Below are 18,080 nucleotides of genomic sequence, written 5' to 3'. Positions count from 1 at the left end.
GTCACCCTGTCTAAATATCAGAAATAAATAAATAAATAAATAAAACACCTATACAAACACAAAAACACTTACATGTGGAGTCCAAAAATACAGCATCATCTTTTTAGCAATGCTTGACATTTTATTTTTTATCTATTTTTCCCTGTAGGTCTCATTTTTCTTTTGATTCGGTTCATTCTAATCTATATACAATCATAATTTATTTATTCATTCATTCATCTATCTATTTATCTCTCTCTTTTTTCATCATTTTGTTTGTTTGTCTGTCCGTTTATCTTTAGATCCATAATTACTTTTCTCCACTTACTTACACTCGACTTCTGCCTTTGTAACACATTCAGGCCCGTAAGTATAAGGCTGTTTACGAGTCCCCCACCGAGCTGATCTAGCTTTTCTCTATTCTGTATTGGGCCATGGACATGATGCACTTGTCCAGAGAGTGCTAGAGTTCGGCCTGCATGCAGAGTTGAGAGGAAGTTTGAACTTCCTATATAGTCTGTGTTATTTCTGTTACATTTATTTTTAGCACTCCCTTTTATCGAGTAGCTTCATGTACTCTGTGGGTAACCAACCTTGACCATGCAGACTGCAGTAGAAAAAAAGCTCACACGTCAGTTAATCTAGTGCGGGGTTGACCACTCCCTCTATCACATGCACCCCTCCCCACCCCTCCCCTCCCCCTCTCTCTCTCTTTCTCTCTATCCCCTTCTCTCTATCTCTTCATAAATAGCCATTTAAAATAGAAAAAAGAGAAAGTGCATCTGTAATACTGAGCTATGCTATAATATAGCTGATATGCCTTTTTGAATTTAAAGCATAGTCGACTATGCTAGGTTGTAAGCTGTATCTCCCCCTCTCTCTCTACATGTATGTTTGTGTGTGTGTATGTGTGTGTCTCGCATCGTGCTTGATAAAAATGGCCTATTTATATGAAGGTCATCGCTGTAAATGGCCCCTTGATTCTATGACCAAATTTTCTGATATGATGATTTTCTCGGGCTGCTTTAATCCCTTTTAATCCTTTCAGATCACACAAGGCAAAAGTTATTGAGAATTTGATAAAATTCGAAAATATGCAGAACATACAAAGAATTAATCATATTAAATTTTGTTTTCGAAATTACCTGCGAATGACGAACGATGAAACGACAATGCTGGTGAAAACAACAACAGCAAAATGGTTACTACTTCTCATACTACTACTCTACTTTACTACTATACTACTACTACTACTTTTCCTATACTACTACTCTATACTTTACTACTCTACTTTAATTACTACTACTACTACTACTACTACTACTAGTATTAAATACTACTACTACTACTACTACTACTACATGTACTACTAAAAATACTACTAGTCTACTACTTCTAATACAACTTCTTCATGTACTTCTATTTCTATACTGGTTTTAATTTTTATAAATTTTATTGAGAATATTCTATTAATCTTTACCGTCTTTTTTTGCAGTCATGATATACTGTATACATTATAACGCGTAGATGTTCATGCAGAAAATACCGGAAATAAACTGCAGATGTCAAAATATATTCAATTTCTTGAACCACTTTCAGTATTTTTGTTTAAAGTAAAAGGAACAAGAGAATAAAATCGACAGTTTCGACACGTTTGACAGGGCTTCAACTATATAAGGTCGATACTTATTATTGGCAGATAGCCATACACAGGACTGCAGTCAATGAATGAATATTGACGCAGGCGCAATAGTAGACCTGCATAAACGTTTCAACGAGCTAAAGGGCATATACGCCAAGGTCTTTGTGATCTACTTATCCGGGCATCTCTTTCTCTCTCTCTCTCTCTCTCGTGCAGCATCTATATACAACAGGCCTATACAAGACGATGTGATACAGTTATGGACGAAACAAGGTCACATGATGTAAGGCATCAAATGAATCTCATGTCAAAATTATATAGTTAATAAAACATTAATTATAACATTGAGGTCGCTGAAGAAAATGATAATTTTGGAGCTATGATGAAGGACCATTATACTTAGTGGTCGGTGAATTATGTATGTTACGATAAACTCAGTATCAGCTCGGTAGGTCCATGGTATCAGCAACATAAATCACGACCTCAAAAAGATATAGGTCGTCCTCTCCCTCTCACTCCCTCGGTCATCTCTCTCTCTCTCTCTCTCTCTCTCCATCTCACTTGTTATCTCTTCGTATTAACAATCTCTCTCTCTCTCTCTTTAAAAAAAGAGTAATTAATTAAGCTTTAAAAGCAACTAAGCCTGTAATAGGAAGTTATTTATCTGTTCAGAAAAATGTGTTTTCCCCTTGGAATACACTGACCTTCAATACTGTCAAGTCAGTTTTGTTATTTTGAAATTAACCTGACGGTAAAAACATACATTACAGTATCATTAGCTACATGCAGTATACATTTGATAGTAATGACGGAAACCAAAGTTTCAAAAAAGGAAATCATGTGATTTCTCAAAATCAGGCAGTGTTCTAATTAACCTTTCAATCGATTGCGACAAACTTTGACGTGCTCGTGAAACTTCAAATCAACTTTGATATAAACAAGTATCGTTTTATATGACTTGTATATAATTTGATTACCTTCGAATTATTTAGCATTTACCTGTAAACATGGTAAATTTACAATTCATATTTTTTTTTACAAATTCGCCCCCCCCCCTTTGACACACGGAGGTATATGTCCCAATTCTCACCGTCCAACGGCCAAAGATAAATTTGAGGGTCTACTTTTCTTTTTGCATAAAAAACTAGCATATAATGAAGGCTACAAATAACCTATTATGTCACATAATAGGCCTAACATTAAAGGCGCTATGTCTCAATGCAGGCCAAAAATTGAAAAGGTTAAATTCCAACGGCATTTGAAAGATAATACTAATTTAGAACTTCCATCAAAACGAAAGGGCTGGAAATGTCTTTTATAATAGTGGGAAATGACAAGCATTAGCTGTCGAATCGACTTAAGTGATTGCAATCATTTTAGTAATAGTCTGATTTTCAGACCCTTTTCCTAATCAGTGGCGTAATGAGCAAAAACTTTTTTTTGGTCAGAACCGTCCTTATCACCACCAAGTAGCATAATGCAGGGGCGGCGGAGCGTCTTCCAAAATAGGGAGGGGGCACCAACAAAAAGGGCACTTTCTGGAAAAAAGGGGCACCTACAAAGGGAAACATCAACGAAACCTACATCATTTTTAGACATTGGTATGTACCCCCACATCTTTATGATTGTGATTACACTACCAGGGATGATATCAATATTTGTTTCTTTCTTTACGTGGTACAAGATACTGCTTATTTAAGAAGCATACATTGCAGTTGGGTGTGATGGTCTGAATATTAATTTTTGAGCAAGCGAAGCAAGCGAGCGAAAATTCTAAGATTTGTGAGGTCCCAGTGCGGAAAATAACATCTTATAAAGAAGATAAAAAAAAAAACCTGATGAGTATTAAGCACAATCTAATGAAGAAAGACTAAAAAGTTCTTTTATAAGTAACATAATTATAACATCTATAAATGCGAGCGAGCTCTAGGGAAAATTAAAGAAAAGGGGGCTCTAAGTCATCTTGAATTAGGGGTACATGGTATGGAGAAAGGAAAAATAGGCACTTATCAAAGGGTAAAAGGGACATTTATTAGAAAAGAAAAGGTGCTCGTGTCAAAGTAAAAAGGGCAATTAACAGAACCTTCAGAGGTGAAAATGTCACTTCTTGCACCGGGAAAGGGACACTCAACAGAAATGAAAAAAGGCACTTGTGAGAATGGAAATGGGGAATCTGTTGAAGGAGAATGGCACCTATCAGATTTTAATAGGGGCATTTATCAGATGTTGAAAGGGGCATTTTGAAAAGGGGGAGGGGCTTATAATAACAAGGGAAAAGGGGCACTTATCTGAAAGAAATATGGTACTTATTAGAAAGGAAAAGGGGCCGTCTCGAAATAAAAGGGGGCAGTTCTCAGAGGTGCCAGTGAAAAGTGGCATTTAAGAGAAAGTGAAGGGGGTTCTTATCAATACAAAAATTTCACTTATTATGTGGGGAAAAGGACGGGTCAAAGTGAAAAAAGGGCAAAAGTATCAGAGGTGTAAACTAAGGGGAATTTCTCGCAAGTGAAAAGACGTACTCACCAGAGATGAAAAGAGAGGAAAAGGACAGATATTAGAAAAGAAAAGGAACAATTGTCCTCTGTAAAAGTTTTTTTTTTTTTTTTTTAGGGGGGGGGGGGGGGTGGGGGTAACTAAACAAGTGGGGGGAACAAAATCCTATGGACGGCCATGCATTATGGCTCAAGGCATGGACACACAGAGGATTTTTTTTATGTTAGGAACCGGGGTAAAATGCAATACATTATTGAAAATTTATTTCATTTTCTGTTTTTTTTTTAATTTATGGAAATTGCCCCCTACCCTAGCCCCCGCTGCGTACAGTCATGGTTCAGTGAAAAAGCAATGGCCTCGTAACTGTGAGGCCCCAGGATCAAAACCGTGTCGATGTGCTATGTTAGTGCCCTTTTGTGGGGCATTAATCCTCATTACTGTCATTTATGACTTAAGGGCGTAGGTCCCCTATTTCATAAGCATAGTAGCATACACATGCTTTAGCAGTCACGCAAAACACACATTGTCAAATTATTATTCAATAAAATCTGAGAATGTATACTATTATCTAGATCTATTATTTTTTAATTATTTTTAAAATAATTCCATAAATTGGGGTAAAACAAAAATATTCCAACTGAGCGACAGTGTATGTTATTACCAGCGAGGTGTTTTAACTCTCATTTCCCTGTTATTACCAAAGGAAGAAAAACAAACGGTCAGTCAGTCACTCAATAGTGTCTGACATGAGAGTCCAGAAAGTAAACGGGTTTCCTAACTTTCCTTGCATAATTTGAATAATATGACACTGCTAACGTTTGAATTTCACATATAGGACATACGTGACATAATTCCTACAAAGTCTACAGAATTCGATGTTGGTTGAATATAGGACGTAGTACCTTTAATGGGCTCTGGTATATTATTTACGGAGGGGGAGGGGCACACCGTGTATCCACTCTTCCACAGTCCGGATCTATGAAGGAGGGGGGGGGGGGGGGGTCAAGTCGATCAATCTCACTCCATAATAAATATAATTAAAAGAATCAGATGTCTTGTAATCCTTAGTGTAAACAATACACAAGTAAGAATAACAGAAAAATGAGGAAAATGACCCCCCCCCCCAAAAAAAAAAGAGGAAAGATTTAGTTTGAAGGTGGCTTTATTGTTTTGTCCAAAATATATGTCAGGATGAGAAACACAATTCCATGTTATTTCTTTGATGTTACAGAACTGTTGTGTAAAATTTGGTTCCCCGCTTGCCATATCGAATATCATAGCATTTATAATAATAATAATAATCATAACAATAAAAATAAAAATAATGATGATAATAACAATAGTGCTTATAATAAAATAAAGGGTATCAGTTCTCTTGGATATTATTTCAGAAATAAGCTTAGTTTTTAATTTCATGTCAAGTGAAGTTCTGTTTCATGAACGTATTTAATGCTGGTAATCTTGGATACTAATCAATATAATACCTAGGAATCAGACTAAAATGTTCAAGGCTGATCTACCACACATACTGGGCTGGAAATTTATGCTAGCTTCGTGAGATGAGCGAAAATAGATAAATTCGAGTTATCGTCCCGACACACCCGAACGACACACACAATATATATTATGAATAAAGGGAGCTGACTTCGTTTAGTCTGATTGCATTATTGCTAGTTCATGTTATTCCCCGTCTTATTTGTGGTATAAAATCTAGAATCAAGAATAGTCAGTGTCTCCCATAACTCATAACTAGCTTTGACACAATTTACTTTCAAATACACAATACAAAATCAGTGCAAATTTCGTCAATACGGATATCTCCTTGGCTGTTGTCCTGCAAGTAGGTACAGGCTTGCACATTTTGCTTGCACGCACGTTGGGTTTGTTGATGTTTTGAGTAAAACTGGGCGTGGTGTACCCACGTGTGTTACACATGGACTTTTGCCATAGCAAACTGCGAGCTCGTGATTGGCTGGCTAAAAATATCTTTCGTAACCTGGGTTGATTTGACCAATGAAAGAATGCAGAGCAGCACGTGACTGGTTTGTTTGCATTCTAGTCCTGTCATGTCAAAACGATCGCTGCGCTCGCTTTCCACGTATCTAGCTAGCGTATTTACAGCGCTCGCGATCTTCGCTATTCGCATGAAATGTACACAAACCTGTGGAGGCATTGACGAGAACTGAAACATCCTACAAATTTGTGACTGGAAAGGGCATTTGTACTGGTTTGTAGTGAATACAGCATCAGAATTATGGAAGATGTATCAATACTCAACATTGAGCAGTTACTTCAAGCTGCAGAATTTTTGGAAAGAAGAGAAAGAGGTAAGATTTCGTTTCTACATCAACTTTCAAGTTTCAGTGAAGTGATGAGTCAGAGTCAGTGCAGCTGCAAAATGCTACACTGCAAATGCCCTGCAAATGTAATGAGTTGGTCGTGCGGGGTTGGGTATTTTGACAGTTATGTGTCGTTTGTTGTGTTCAGTAGAGACTCCTCGTCCTACGTGGATGTTATTTTGATCAACAACATGTCATGATCAATGATCACAGGGATCGAGTTGTCATTTAATTTTAACTTGAAGTATTTAATATATCTTGTAGAACTTCGAAATTAAATTTGGAAAATTCTACTGCTAAACTTAAACTTGAGTTGAAATTAAAAGTGCTAGTTGATTGTGACGAGAGAGAGAGAGAGTAATGAAGTATTTTGATAAATTTACTAACTATCTTATCCCACTTCTCGACTAACAAAGAGCCCATATAATATATTATATTTGCAGAACATGGATATGCATCACCATACTCACACGAAGCTAATAATAAGAGGAAACACCGTGTGAAGAGGCTGAATTCCAATAGGTAGGATGTGAATTTGAAATGATATTTGCTAACACTGACTAGACTATGCACTAACACTAACAAGTAATATAATTTACAACTTTAATACAAGTTACAAATAGGCCTAGGCCTAGAGACTCTACAGTTTTACAGAATATTAACTCAGTATAGGTAGATCTAAGACTGGTTAAGGTTGAATGGGCTTCACTTCAGTCTCTGACATGTCTCTTCATGTCCTGTTTGTTGATAGATCTGTTCTTACAACATGTCTCTAATCTAGCACTACTTTGAACCATCTGAATTCCGATCATGATATTTCAGCTCAGTCAAGTCAATGACAATCGAAAATTAGTCCTCGCCCAGGCCTCAGTAGAGTCAGTTACAGGAATACAGTCAGTAGACTGTAGATGCCGTCATGTCCGACGGTTTGGGTCTTCGCCCGAAAAGGCGCGACAGATCGACTTTGGTTTAATAAAATGTACTTGACTGATCTTGTATTTAAAAAAAGAATATTTATATTAAATTCGAGCTATCATAAGTAATCATAGACCATTCCAAATATATTGGAATCACATCGTTAATGGCATAAATGGTTTCACTTTCAGCAGCCATAAACAGTTACAGTTACGTTGCCATTTCTCTGGCGCCCATTTGATCAGCTGTTGTCCGCGCGCTGGTATAATTTTGTAGATCAACGGGCACGGGCACGTCACATCACAAAATCAGCTGTTCTCTCCAATATTCCATTTTAAAACATAGTTTTTACTGTACTTATTGTAAAATATAAAGCATCCCTAGTTATCAGTGAAATTATTAATGTTTCATTTCTGTGGTTACTCTTACAGTAGTCGATCAACGCACAACGAATTGGAGAAAAATAGGTAAGATATTTGTTGTTTACAAACGGCCCTGCCCACCACACGTACTCTGTGACCTCTCGCCATTCGTCCTCTATTTGTGTGTACACGTGTGCAAGGGTGTGTACGGCTCCGTGGATTGTGTGTATGAGTGCACTGAGTTTGTGTGTGTGTGGATTGTGTATACTACTACTGCACAGCCGGTGTCGGTGTGTAGTAGGATTTGGCCCTGCCTTGCCCTGCATGCACGGCTGGTTGTGTGTATTGTATGTAGATTACCGGGTACCGGGTGTGTTTGTTGACTGATGTCCGTTATAGTTGTTGTGGGCTTCCCTCCAATTTTGTGATTGTAGGTTTTGTGACGTGTACGCCCTGTTCGTGTGGAATGGAGGGATGTTGATTACATGGCAGCAGTCAATCAATACAGGACAGTGAAATCAACCACTCTTTTGTTCATGAAGGAAAATAGGACAAGGAAAGAAAGATTAATCATTTATCAAGCCAAGTATATAGTCAGATCACATTGAAGTAAAAGTAAAACATAAAATTTTCCGTAAAAATATATAGACTCTAGGTCTAGATTCTATATCTATATAGATCTAGGGATCATCTATATTATATTGGAAATAAAAGTGTACATTGTACTGTAGATCTAGATCTAGTGGATTTTGTAACATTGAACATTCAAAACCCATCTAGAATATAGTTTATTAAATGAATGCAGTAAACTTTTTTTTATTTTTTATTTTCCTCTTGTCAGAGGTACTTTATTCATTTACAAAAATAACCAACACACAAATCATTACATCATAACAAAATTTTACATTCACTTTAAGTATTTTCTTAAACTATTGAGAGAAAATCTTCAGTGATATAAAATATCCCCGAAGATTTTCCTTAGTTCCCAGATGCTATTTCAAAAGCTCTCAAAAACTCTCCAAAAAAAAATACTATGTCCCGAGAGCCCCTGAAACAACATCCGAGATGTTATCCAAGAGTAACTCGTATTTAAAAACATGCCATATGAAAAAGCTGTTGTATGGTTTACCTTGAAAATAATTTAACATATACATCAAATAGATTGCGTATTGAGCATATGCAACGATTGTATTTATATCTGCTCCATTTGCATGTTTGAAATCAAAACCAGCAATTAATAATTCTTCGTTTAATATAATTTTTTCTTTAAAGTTCAATTCAATCAATTCCACAATACGTTTCCAGAAAAGCTTTACGCTCGGGCACTCTAAAAGAACATGAACGAAAGATTCTGCTGTTTTACAAAAAATGCAAAGGTTTTCATTTACAATTTTCCATTTGCACAGATTGTATCTAAAGGGTAAAATCCTATGAAATGTCTTAAAGTTGAGTTGTTTTATTTTATTGTTTTTCAATGTCTTAAACTTAAATTTTAATGTATCTCTCCATTCTCCAATCAAAATCAATGACAAGGTTCAGTTTACCTTCCCAAAATGTTAATACAGCTGGTTCTCTTTTCTTAAAGCAGTAAACTTATAATTATCTGTATTGAGTTGGTTTTTAAATTCCCAATTTTGTCTATCCATTGAGCCTTCTAATGTATAAAAATATGGATTTTATTTTTAATGTCAGAAATTTTAGACAAAGGGGGGCTGGATAAGTCCTATTATTTATTATATTTTTACTCTATTATACATCTGAAGATTCTTGACTGGAAGTACATGTATACTAACACATTACATTTCATTTAAAATGTATGATATTTTTTTTCTCTTGTTGGAAGTTTAATCCAAATGTTTTTGACCAGTTTCACACCAGTACAAGCTATCTAGATCTTGTGGCAAAAAATAAACTTATGATTTTATTTGAGCATGTTATAGCAATAGTTGTGTGAGATGGGATTCTGCTGGGTGGAACAGTTGTCTTAAATTTATCTAATGCCTGTAACATGTAGGTGTACTTCATAGATTTCTTATGAATAGAAGGCCTGTGCTTGTAGACTATTATGCAAATGACAGCAATGGCTCACTTGTTGCACACAATAGATGGTCACAGCTGAGGCACCCAGGCACTAGAGTTCAGCCATCAACAACCAATACACTATTCATGGTGCACTTGGCAGCTATCCAAGCTAGCTCCAGTGAAACCATTCTTTGAGTTTCTTTCTCATTCTCGGTTGTTTTCATTTTACTATAGTATATGCAGTTATTTGCCAGGCACTCTCTCTCTCTTTAGTGCTAAGATAAACAAAGTGATGAAATATTTTCAAGGCCTGTTAAAAAAGTGTGTTATGAAGCGGCACCTTCATCATTGGCACCTGACATGATTGACATTCTGGTATAGCTTCCAAAGATCTGCCATTGGGATTAATGCAGCAATTTACAAGTAACAAGAAAGATTGTAAAGACAAAAGAAAAAGAAGTTAAAATCCCCAAATGCCCCCTAAGGATATTTGCAAACAATTTTGACTCATGTATGTTAAAGGATTAAAGATGTAATATTCACCCCCCCTCAAGTTTTTCAAGATTAAAAAGAAGAAAAATAAGCAACAAAACAGGGTGTGTCATTTTCCCCTACCCGTTCAACAGTGGCATTGTCAGGGAAAATTAGAATCACCTTTTCATATATTCCAAATTGCCTGATTTTATTTTGGAGGGGGTACATGATTCATATTTCACAATAATGAGAATGATTTTACTGGCAAGGAATGAACAGGAAGCTTTGGTCATGGGATCAAGAGCTAGATACAGCCTAGCTACCTTTGTACACAATGATCATGTGAGTGTGAACGACTGCCTGTCTGCGTGTACGTGACTGGTGCAAACATGAAGTGTGTGTGTAATATAGAGGTGCTTGCATGTATAGTGATTAGTGAAGGAAGTGCATTGTATTGATTGTATGTAAAATGTTGGCAAGTGAGAGTATGAAGAGTACCATTGTATTAAAACTGAATTTACCACCTACATGCACATGTAATAGTACTATTAGACTAACCTTTCATTCTCTAAAATGGCACAGGAAATCTCATTTTTAATTTAAAGGGACAGTTGTGTTGAGTTCTTATTTTAGACCGCAATTAAATGCCTTCAGAGTGCATGAATATTGCTTTCATTTCAGGACCTAAAATTGCTTTAAAGGTAATTTTAGACTCCAAAATATAAGAAATTTAGATTAAAACTGATCTTAGCAATTAAGCTCCACTTTCAAAAAACATGGTGACCATTAATTTAATAATTTAATTATAATATAATCATAATAATAACAATACACGGGCTGGCTGGTATAACCAACACAAAGAGCCAACATTGGTACTGGCTGGAAAAAGCGTATAAGGCGCTATCTTGTTTTTTTCAACAGCTGGTTTAAAATTATGGAATATTTGTGGTGCCCCACAAATATTAGAAATGGTTATATTTATGGATCATATTTCAGCCATCTCTGAACCGATTTTGATCAAACAAAGATGATTTTGTCATTTAAATTGTATACTCTTTCAAATTTGACTCTCCGTTTTCATTTCCGGTATCTCAAATCAAAATTATTTTGTGTAGTGCACTGTATAGATACCAAAACTCAACTATCCCTTTAAAGTGCTACGTGTATGTATGTAATCTATCATTCTGATTGTTCTGAAGCCGTTATATTTAATAATTTTTCTTTGGGCAGTTTACTGCATATGTGAACAAGGCAGTCTAAGTCTTAATCGTCTCATAATCTAATTAAAATCAATTTCCTGTGTAGAATGATTTTGGAATGATATAACCTACTGATTCAATGGTCAGCCAAAGCTAGGAAGCAAATTAATGAATCGTTCTCTCTCTCTCTGAATGAATTTTTCTTTGTCTAAGACTTAAAACACAAGATGACACATATATTGATAAATACTAATTGGCTTTTACATTTACTTTCAAAGATGCACCTAAAATGCAGCACACATTGTGATATTAACATGCTTTTAAATCATTCTTGTCATCGTAAGCACTGATTTTTGTTAACATGTTGAAGTACCACATGTAAATTATGATTTGTCATTTTTTGTGGTGCGTGTTGAAGTCTCCAATATCTGTGAATTTGATTGCACTTCAAAGGTCATTAACATGTACAGTTGTTCATTAAATTCAATTGTCTTGTTTTCTTATATTTTAACAGGCGTGCACATTTAAGAACATGCTTGGAAAGACTGAAAGAAATGGTACCACTCGATGGAGATATGCCTCGCCACACAACACTTGGTCTCCTTACTAATGCAAAAGATTTTATAGTGGTAAGATAACTTATCAATCAAACATAACAAAAGAGATCCTGTGTTATACAGTACAGACATAGATGTGTGCATGCATGTATACACAGTGACAGGACTCTAACGGCTTGACGATGATTCACATGTAATGTTATATAGACCTACATGTACAGTATGTGTGCTCAATGTTGGTCATTGATGACTTGATAAGGTTACTGCGCTTTAAATTGCAAGGCATAAACCATGAAAATAAAGTACATGTATTGTTCTGTATATAGTTTTGAAATTGCTTTATGCACAAACTCACCACATCGCCCAATATCCTTATGATTGAGGCAGTGGAGAAAGGGGTTAGATTCACTATATTATGATTTATTATAAGCTCTGAAGTCACCATGCAAAGTAAAGTTATTGGGACATGTTCATATATTTGGCACACTTATTTGGAGATTATAACAACCGATAAGTTTTATAGTTAAATACTTTTGGCATAGTGATGTACTGATATAGTTAATGCTCAGATAGATTTAGCTGGAAGTGTGAGATTAGTGGCATTTTATAATCTAATCTTAGCCTATGACTCTAATCTACTGCTGACCTCATAGAATCATTGATACTCTAATGTAGGTCATTAGAAGAACTGGAAATATTGAGTGGAAAGCATGAGTCTACAATTTTAGATTTACATGTACTGCATGTGGCCATAGCAATTACAAGCCTGCATGAGCTAATGTAGAGTTCTGGAAATATGAAGAAATTGAATAATATGAAAGTCCACGATTACAATTCCCCAAGGGCTAGAATAAGATAGTGATAGTAAACATTCAAAAGGAGTATGATGGCCAGTTAATATCGCCATGTCTCGCCATCTTGTTCATGGCATGCATTCTAAATATTCTTTTTTTCTTTGTATGTGACAGGATCTTGAAGAGAAATCTGAAGGTTTTACCTCGCACAAAGACCAGCTATGCAGAGAACAGCGCTTCCTCAGAAGGAGATTGGATTACTTACAGTCTACCTTGCACAGACAACGTCAGGATAGTACAGGAAGTTCCTTGGCCTCAGATGATTCAGAGAAAGGTATACCTACACCACAACCAACGCACAATCTATTCTTAAAAAAAACAAAATCAAGAGCACATGATAAATATATTTATTTTGTTCTTTAAAAAATGTTCTGTGTTCTAGAAGAGAACAATTTGGATTGGAATTGATCTCTTATCAGAAAATAGAAGGAATTCAATTGAAGCTCAGGATGTTTCTACACATTTTTTTTGTAAAGTGGGGATTTGAAACTATGCTCTGGCGACTTTATTTTTGGCTATGTTATATTCAAAGATTTAGTTAAGGGGTTATGGTTACAGTTGGGTTTAAGGTTAGGGTTAGTTGAAGGGTTGGTGCAGAGTTGCAGTAAGGTATTTGGAAAGTGTTACAATCTTGTATTTAAACCTATTTTAATTGTGGGTCTAAGTTTTTATTTCACCTTTTAGAGAAATTAAAATGCTCAATGAAATATGGAACAGTTTCTTGATCATTTCACTGAGTGAAAATAAATTGTGAATTTGTTGAAACCCTATACTGCTTGTCACAAGTAGAGTAATTAATTCATTTCAATTATTTTTCTTCTCTTTTCAGATGATGTGGATGTTATTGGGTACGATAGTGACAACCGCAGCATTGAATCAGATATGAATAGCAGTGACGGAGATCTTGCAGTTGCAACCAAAGAGATTATCATCACTGACTTATAGCTTTAAAAAAAGAAGTTTATATTAAAAGTTATCAATCTTCTTTACTTGCTGCTGTGTTTAAGGAGTTAAAGAAAGACTTTCTATGTACACCTGATAGAGAAAACCTTGGCCACATTCGCTGGCTGGTCTGCTGATATCAATTGAGAAGTACCAGTAAAGAAAATTTGAAATATTCAAGTGCCAATAAATATATCACATTCAGGAAATGGAGAAATTTTCAGATTTAAGAATAGAAGAAAAGTTAGGTCATTTTGAATGACGACTATTTATGGAATAGTATTTGGGTAAGATTTTATGTCACTAGTAAATGTATGGACAGAACTTGTTGACCAGTGAGTATAAGGAGAGAATAATTGTGAATTCCAATCAGTACCTCGATCGACTATAATATTTCTTTCTCTTGTTGAGGAATATCTGTCATTCATACTATGTAGAGCTTTCACTCTTGGAATATTTTCCCATCATGCATCATGCATACATGTACATTGATAGAAGTCTGTTTATAACAAAACAAAAAGTGGTATTGCATTCATGGAATTTTGAATTTTTCAAGTGCACGAAACACCCACAAATTTGAAATTACATGTGTTTTACGTTATTATTATCTCATGTTGTTTTAAACACTTGAGTTCAACCTTCCGGGCATATTGAAGTCCTTGTGTATTAATGTCCATAGCAGTTAAACTAGAAATGTTTTCCTGTGGATCGAGCCAAGGTCTGTCTGTCTGTCATACACTGAATGTTTACTAATTATGATGTGTGTGAGAAATGTTTCAGTATTAACTTATTGGGAGGGTTGGATACCTCTCATTCATTGATTCTTATGTAGTACCTTCTGTTGACATCCTCAATTGCTGCAATGTAAAAGAGCCAAGTTTCTACCACCACTCTATGCTGCAGTCAGTCAGTCTAACTGCCTTCATGCATACGTACATACACTCATGTACACCTCAACCACCCTCTACCCCTAACATGGTGCTTCATCTCTGCATTGGGAGAGCAAAACTTAATGTAAGTCAGTTTAAAGTGGGAACAAATACATCATGCAGGTTCAACTCCTCAAGAGGACAGGTGAATGGATGACAATGTTGGCCTACTGGAAGAATGATGTAACTTTACATGTGTCTCTTTCAGCATACTAGCCTAGACCTGTGCATCCTATGTGTATTTCAATTGTGGAATCCCTGTTTCTGCATGTACTCATTTGATACACAGCTTAGGACCATCTTTAAAAGTAAAATTTTAGATCACTAGCTAATCTAGTGGGTTCAGTTCAGGATTGCCCGACATAATGATAAGGTCTAGTTCAGAGGAAGTTTCATTTTGGTTTCATTACTGAGCCACTGATCTGGAGCATTAGTGTGATAAATTGACATCTTAGATCCGTTAAACATGGAATCTGGAGTGATGATAGTAACATGTATGGTCCAAGATAACTGACTCTGCACATCACAAACTTTTGCAACACCATCTTTGAAATCATAAATAATGAAAGTATAATATTTTAAATCTTACTTCCATTGATACATTGGAAACTCAACTGTTCATGCCTAATGTCAATGGATTCAATCATCAGAAATTATTTTTCTCTGTATGTTAGGGTTAAATATGTACCATGTTTTTATATTGCATGTACTTCTTCAGAGACATGCAAATGAAGAGCACATATAAAGTGCATTGCAAAAAGTTAAGTTAACATTTAAGCAGGAATTGATATGAAATAAGTTCCCTGCGTAATGCTCTGTAATGTTAAGGTTTTGAAATATCTTGTGAAATACAGGTGATCGTGAGAAGAGGGGTAAATAGCAATTAAAGAGGGGATAAAACTCTAATTTTAAATCGGGTGTATGTTATGTAGGAGGTAGAGTTGGTGAAAGAAAGGGAAACATGACTTAAGATCCTCAACAAATAACATGTAAGCATCAAGTTTAACATTCCTCTGAGTAGAGAGGTTGAGAAGTAATAGAGGTAGGTATATAGCATGGTTGTGCTTCAGTTTTAAATGTGAACTAGGTTGTGTAAGTTTTGCAGCTACATGCCAATGTATGCTGCATTCTGCTGTTGAGGAATTTGTAGTGGGTGTTTCTTGCATATTCTTTGTTTGTTTGTTTGTCTGTCTTGTACGTGTATTGGTTTATATCTGACAGCATTTCTGCTGATTTTATCTACATGTATTGTGTAAAATATGGAGTGTATTCTACGGAGAATGAGAACTGCTTTTTGTTGTCAAATTGAAGTAACTTTTATATGGTTAATATATAACTTTCTTGCTACTTTGCTAAAAGCAATTTTTTAAAAATAGCATGTAAACACTATTTAAAGTAGAACATTTCATGTAAATACAGGGTGCTCTGCAACTTCTGAAATTTTAATAAAATACAATAGCAATCCGTATGTGATGCAGTTTGCATATTTGCAAGCAATCTGCTATTTTCCCTCATAATTTCAGGTTATTTGATGGGAATGTTGTGAATTGATAGTAAAGGTTCAATATTGATCTGAGGAGTTTCAGGCAAGAATCAAAGGCACAATGAAGGTTCCTCGATGTAGACAATATGGGAGATATTTTTCTCTTAAATGAGTGCACTCTACATGACATGTATAATGATGAATGTGACTCCATAGAAGACCGAATGAGATGGGGGACAATGCATACATGCTCTCATGTTCACAAGTCAGCTTCCTTCCTTCGTACTCTCTGATGCCTGCAGGAATGTCACATAGTACTTTGAACATAGCCCCATTGCTATCCAATAGATTCTTATTCAATACATGAGTTTCTTCCATTCCTCAAAAATAAATGGATATCATTTACGTGAATTGATTTTTTTTTAAAGTGGGCCTTTCATATTTTGAAGAATAATACCAATATGGATTCATCAACCATGTGTAATATGGATGATACGGCAACCAAGTCTTGTTTTCTTATGAGAGAGCATGATAGAAGGTCTGTGTCAGATTTCACTAGTATATGTCTCAAAGGCCCACAATCACCTACGGTCCCCTAACATGTAAATATTACATACACATTGTGTAGCACATGATACACATGTACAAGGGACACTATAATAAATAATTCTTTTTAGGAGTCAATTTCTGTGCATTCATATGCAAATTAAGTTTATTTCCTCTTGATAATTATTCTTGTATTTCATTTTCTCTTCCTTAGTGTTATCTTCATGATTGGTAGGAATCAAGTAAATGATGTCCAAGAGAAAACGTATTACATGTATGAAGTTCAACTGAATGAAATCTCGACTCCTCGCTTGCACTAGCTGTTTTCACTTGTTAATTAAAGAATGTATTTGCTGTACATACGTACAGCCTTCTTGCCTTTGAAAGATTGGCTTGTTGCTAGCCTATCCACTCTATACTAATACTCTGGTTTATCTTCCTCCATGATAATGGAAATCAAACTCAAGAAGCAGCCACCATCAACACAATATTTATTTCACTTTTTTTTTTTTTTTTTCCTTTCTGAAACTGTACAAAGTGTGAGCTTAAATTATAAACAGATTTTTCCCTTTTAAAGTCTGAGATGTTTTCAGTGTTAACTCATTACAATGATTATTATTCTTTTTTTAAAGTTTTGTAAATACTGCCTTTTTCTGTATGTTGAAAATAATTATCAAAATTGTATATGTCTACAATATATATAACTGTAGAAACTATTTGTAGATCTCTGCTTGTATTGTGTGTAAACTACGATAAATGAAATAAAAAGTTCTATTTCCAAATAAGAGAATAAATTGTGTGAACGTATATGCTTTCTACTAGATTGATGTGTATGCTATATCTCTCCTGCTTGTGCACGATGTAATGAGCCTTATCATGAGCATGGCAATTACGATGACATTTTAAATGGTTGCTCTTCAATAATATATCCATCTGTAAAGATTAAATTTTGTCAATTTTCAACTCCTATGAATACATTTCGCAATGAAACAAAACGACCTTTTTCCAATTTAGGATTTCTTTACAGTCGCCATCTTTAAAATTTATCAAATGATTTTGTCCTGAAGCAAATTATGGCAAATACGGGGAGTGGCCCTGTTTCTATTAACATGTATCTGAAAATCCCCTCCCCCCTTTAAGGACGAAGTTAAATTTTGTTCTTTTTATTTCAGAGGGATAAGGTTGGCTCAGATTCCGAGCATTGTAGTGTATTTTGCCTTGTCTTCTTTTTTTTTAATACAAACTATGAAAGCACCAATTTTTCGTCATATTCCATAGACTAGTGGCTTGGCTATAGGGGTCATAGGGCATGTGCCCCCATCAAAAGGTGGAAATAAATAAGGG

The 18,080-nt window shown here is 35.4% G+C and overlaps 1 protein-coding gene across 2 annotated transcripts; it reads left to right on the top strand.

Annotated features, from left to right (window-relative positions):
• The first annotated feature begins 6,181 nt into the window (after window positions 1-6,181).
• Window positions 6,182-17,526, top strand: LOC577815 (max-interacting protein 1). 2 transcript variants are annotated; one of them, XM_011664478.2, is made up of 6 exons: window positions 6,182-6,441; window positions 6,897-6,975; window positions 7,803-7,835; window positions 11,940-12,054; window positions 12,951-13,110; window positions 13,666-17,526. In XM_011664478.2, the coding sequence occupies exons 1-6, from the start codon at window positions 6,369-6,371 to the stop codon at window positions 13,779-13,781; spliced, it is 576 nt and encodes a 191-aa protein (XP_011662780.1). In that variant the 5' UTR covers window positions 6,182-6,368; the 3' UTR covers window positions 13,782-17,526. The 2 variants fall into 2 exon arrangements, with proteins under 2 accessions (XP_011662780.1, XP_783115.3); XM_778022.5 differs by having other exon boundaries at window positions 6,184-6,441; window positions 7,800-7,835.
• Window positions 17,527-18,080: the final 554 nt, after the last annotated feature.

This window comes from Strongylocentrotus purpuratus, unplaced genomic scaffold, assembly GCF_000002235.5.
Source record: "Strongylocentrotus purpuratus isolate Spur 01 unplaced genomic scaffold, Spur_5.0 spur5_scaffold_15, whole genome shotgun sequence".
In the NCBI taxonomy this organism is placed as follows: domain Eukaryota; kingdom Metazoa; phylum Echinodermata; class Echinoidea; order Camarodonta; family Strongylocentrotidae; genus Strongylocentrotus; species Strongylocentrotus purpuratus.
This window is presented reverse-complemented; position numbering and strand designations above follow the sequence as displayed.

Coding starts and splice junctions, on each gene's coding strand:
- LOC577815 (XM_778022.5), top strand. CDS start 6,369: ATGGAAGATGTATCAATACTCAACATTGAGCAGTTACTTCAAGCTGCA. Junction 6,976..7,799: donor AAGAGGCTGAATTCCAATAG/GTAGGATGTGAA, acceptor TTACTCTTACAG/TAGTCGATCAACGCACAACG. Junction 13,111..13,665: donor CTCAGATGATTCAGAGAAAG/GTATACCTACAC, acceptor TTCTCTTTTCAG/ATGATGTGGATGTTATTGGG.